This window comes from Nematolebias whitei, chromosome 21 (assembly GCF_014905685.2).
Source record: "Nematolebias whitei isolate Nwh7 chromosome 21, NemWhi1, whole genome shotgun sequence".
Classification (NCBI taxonomy): Eukaryota; Metazoa; Chordata; class Actinopteri; order Cyprinodontiformes; family Rivulidae; genus Nematolebias; species Nematolebias whitei.
The window spans coordinates 34,695,571-34,700,058 of record NC_056518.1 but is presented as its reverse complement, the minus strand read 5'-3'; the positions used below and the strand labels follow the sequence as shown (position 1 = coordinate 34,700,058).

The 4,488-nt window shown below is 48.7% G+C and overlaps 1 protein-coding gene across 1 annotated transcript; it reads left to right on the top strand.

The window, feature by feature from the left end:
• The first annotated feature begins 3,196 nt into the window (after nucleotides 1-3,196).
• tmem229b (transmembrane protein 229B) lies at nucleotides 3,197-3,884 on the top strand. Its single transcript, XM_037695465.1, has one exon. It carries the CDS (start codon nucleotides 3,197-3,199, stop codon nucleotides 3,800-3,802), a length of 606 nt encoding a protein of 201 aa, XP_037551393.1. The 3' UTR covers nucleotides 3,803-3,884.
• The last annotated feature ends 604 nt before the right edge of the window (nucleotides 3,885-4,488 follow it).

Genomic DNA, 4,488 nt, shown 5'->3' with positions numbered 1-4,488 from the left:
TAAATATATATATATATTTTTTTTTTCCCTACACCCCCGTTCTCCATTTGACATTTGGGGTCCGAGGGGGTGGGGGTTGGGCGGTAGGCCGCCTGGTTGGGGTCTGGGCTGTGGGTGGGCCTTGTGGGGTGGGGCCGGTGCTCCGGTTCTCCCTGGGTTGTTTGGATTTTTTGATCAAGGTTCCTGGTTGTGATGGCCGGCCCTTCGGCTGGCGTGACTGCCAGGTTCCAGCGGGGGTCAGCTGTGGTTGTGTGTGTGATTGTTGGTGGTGTATGGCGGCAGTCGGGGGCGTGGCTTCGCTTTGACGGGGCGCTGGCTGGTCGGCCTAGTGTGACATTAGCGGTGGGGGGTGCTGTATGTATGGGGGGTGCGTAGATGGCATGCCGGGGCCTCTCCAGGCCTGGGGTGTGGGCTGTTGGGGTGCCTGGTCCTTGGTGTGCTGGGCTGGCTTTCCTCAACTGCTGCTCCCTGCTGCTTTGGCCCCCGGCCTGGGGCTGGCTTGCGGTCATTGTCGGGTGGGTGGGGCGCATGGACGGTCCAACGGAGGTTCTGTCGGGCTGTCTCTGTGTGCCTGTTTATGTCTTGGGTTGGGTTTTAGGTGGTCCCCTCTCATGGATCAATTTTGGCCCCCCATTTAATGTGGGGTCTACTTCCCCCTGTCATGCTCCCCTCCGGTGGTGGGCCCCCCTTCCGCCGGTTCATTGGCGGCTCTCGGCATCTGGGGCTGGGTGGTGGGGTGTGTGCCGGCCTGCCCTGGTGGCTGCCTGCTGGGGCCTGAGTGCCCTGGCTCTGTCTGGCCTCTGTTGGGGGGTGGTATGACCTCGGGGCTCGGTGTCCATGGCTGGTTCCACTCTGGAGGGGCGGGTTGCCGGCGGGGCCTGTGGACTCGTCGCTGCAGCCTCCTGGGGTTTCTGCATTGTGGTTGCTGGGGATCGCCCGGGGCTTCCCTTTGCTTCTCTCTGGGGGGTGCGGGTGTCCCTGTTGGGAGACTCCTGGAGTTCCGGGCTTGGGGGCCGCTGTGTGTCTGTGGTTCCGGTCTTCCCTGTGTTACCTTGGTGTCCTGTGGGGATGGATCTGTGGGTCCCCACATCCACTATTGAACATTCTTCTGGAGAAACCTTATAGTGACATCATGCTCATACAGGTGTTTAGATCCAGGTGTTTATCAGATACACACTCAGTTGGGTTGTGGTGGCCACTAAATACATCTTGTATTACCATGTACTGTATAAAATACTTTCTAATGATGTTATAAGTATCATTATATAAGTTGTTTGTTGTGGTTTCTTGGTTTTGTCTTTTTTCTCTTTCCGCAGGTCTAGAGTCAGACTTCAATGATGTTGATTTGTGTTCTCTTTATCTCTCTCCTCTATTCCTCTCCTTTACATTTTAACTCTTCTCTCACTTTTCTGCTTTGTTTTCTTCTTTGTTTTTCATCCCCATGTCCATTACATCTGAAACAAGCCCAAAGCAAATTCTAATAAGGTTTTATTTATATATCAAGCAGAGCATTAAGGCCAGCCCTGATGCTCTGCTTGTGAAGGTAAATCTGTTGGGCGTCACTTTGACACTCACACAATAATTCTGAGTGACACAATGACGGACAGGACAAGGGAGAAAAAAAAAGAAAGAAAATTTATCCCATGCTGTTTAATAAATTTACCTAATGGAAGCATATACAAGGTAAAGAGTATTGGTCCAAGCACTGAGCCCTGAGGAACTCCATGACTAACTTTGGTGTATGAAGAAGATTCATTATTTACATTTACAAACTGGAATCTATCAAATAGATATTTAAACCAATTTAGAGCTGTTCCTGTAATCCCAACATCATATTCAAGCCTCTAAAATATTGTGATCAACTGTATCAAATGCAGCACTGAGGTCTAACAGGACCAACAGTTAGAAGATATATGGATGCAGTTACAGAGGACATGGAGGTAGATGGAGTGGGGACAGAGGATGCAGAGGACAGACATGGACATGGAGGAGGACAACTCGCTGTGGCGACCCCTGAAGAGGGAAAAACCAAAAGAAGAAGAAGAAGCACAGACATAGACACAAACATGCCTTTCTCAGGCAACATGGTGGCACAGCAGGTAGAGCTGCTGCCTCTCAGTGAGAAGGTCACCAGTTCAAATCCCTGCCAGGGGCCTTTCTGGGTGGAGTCTGCATGTTCTCTCCATGCTGCATGGGTTTTCTTTGTGTACTCCAGTTTCCTCCCACAGACCAAAAACATGCATGTTAGAATGATGGTAACTCTAAATTTTCCCTGAGAGTGAATAGTTGTTTGTCTTGTTTGTCGCTGTGTCCCTGTGATGGACTGGAGACCTGTCCAGGGTGTCCCCCACCTCTCACACAGTGGTAGCTGGACATGGGCACCAGTGACCCCCGTGACCCGAAAAGGTAATGATGGATGGATGTCTCTCTCTCAGCACACTGACTCAGTTTATAAGGAGGTCCAACAACGTCTTCACTTTCTGAGGAAAGTAAAGACCTTTCAAGTCAGCAGGAGCACACTGACCTTGATTTACAAGTCCCTGATCGATTCCATTTTAACTATTAACATTTCATCCTGTTTCAACATCATTAACGCAAAACAGAAAGACAAATTACACCGAATAATTAATCAATCAAGTGCAATAACTTGGCTCACCTCAGTGCCCCCTGTCAGACTTCTACAGCTGCTCAGTGACCAAGAAAGCCCCCCTGGTCCCTGAGGACCCCTCACATCCACTACACAACTTCTTCCAGACACTTCCATCATCAGGCGTTACTGAGTCCCGCTGGCCAGGAAGAATATTTATAATAAATAATTTGTACCATCTGCAGTAATGTTCTTAAACAAAGCTAAGTAGACACATTTTAATGGTAGTAACTAAAGGTGTGGTTTTTATTATGTTCTATTGTTGGCTCGTGTGTGTGTGTGTGTGTGTGTGTGTGTGTGTGTGTGTGTGTGTGTGATTATAGCACATCAAAGGAGAATTTCTGCCACAATTCTGGTAGACAAAGTTTAATGTTAAATAAAAGTTCACCATTTTTCTTGTGTAACCAACTACTCCAGCAAATTGCACCAAAAAAATGTAGTGTTCCGATGTCAGTGGTGGTTCATGCTTAATGAGTATGATACGTGGCACATGTTTTACGTCATGTACTCTTGTGTTTCATTTGTTTTTTCTACAGGTATGGCCAGGTAATGGCCAGCAGAGAAACCATGGTGACCTCAGAAACCTCAGCAGCACCTATTCCTCTCACAGCACTGTCACGCTGGTACCTTTACGCCATTCATGGCTACTTCTGTGAAGTAATGTTTACTGCAGCCTGGGACTTTGTGGTTCACTGCAACTGGAAGTTTCCTGGCGTCACCAGCGTGTGGGCGCTCTTCATCTACGGCACCTGCATCATCATTGTGGAGCAGATGTACCTGAAGCTGCGTGGCTGCTGCCCCGTTCTGCTGCGCTGTAGTATCTACACGTTGTGGACTTACTTGTGGGAGTTTGGCACAGGTCTGCTTCTGCGCCAGTTCAACGCCTGCCCCTGGGACTACTCCGAGTTCCGCTACAACTTCATGGGGTTGATCACAGCCGAGTACGCCGTGCCATGGTTCTGCGCGTCCTTCATTGTGGAACGCTTCGTTATCCACAAAACCCTGCGGCTGCGCTTCCACGAGGGGCCTGAAGACGGTTGGTCAAGCCATCAGTCGGATGCTCGCGTTGCTGGAGGAGGTTTGACAAGTAGCAGGCAAACAGAACAGAGAAGAGGAGTTGGAAGTAAAGCAAATGGATATCTTAAGGTGGAATGAGTTGAGGAGCAGTCTCTGTCACTGCCATACCTCCTTAACCCTCCTCTGGCACTATTCATATGCAGCCCACCATGCTCAGTGTTTGGGTTGGAGACAAATGTCTGAATTATTAGTGTGCAGACGGGTAATGAGTAGAAGAAGAATCATTAAAAGAGAACCTACAGCTGCACATGACTCAAGACTGTCTTCTGCTAAGAAAACAGTTTGAACTAACTGCTGCATTTCATCAGACTTCCATTTCACTGTGGCTTCCACCCTAACATCAGGGTTGGGAACGATCTGTACTTGAATCCTGTTTGTCTACACCAGGGGGGCCCAATACGTCAATGGCGATCTACCTGTCGACCTCAAAGGTATTCTGGGTAGATGGCATTAAAAACTAGACGTCAGCCGATCATCTTCTATGAAATGTGTCTCTTGATTGACAGACAGGCAGCCAGTCTGAGGCCCCGTTCCCACGACGTGAAACGTTCGTTCATTTACAGACAACATCCTCATTCTTTCTGAAACCGACGGTTTCTGAGTCCACGTCTCAGATTGAAGATTTACAGGGAGCCCCCCCATGGAGGTGTGAAATGCTCCAAGTGTGAAGTGTCACATGCACACTCCAGCCGGCTGCAGTCCAAAGTTTTTCTGCTCTAACAACAGTTATAATAAATATAACAACAGTTATAATAAATATAACA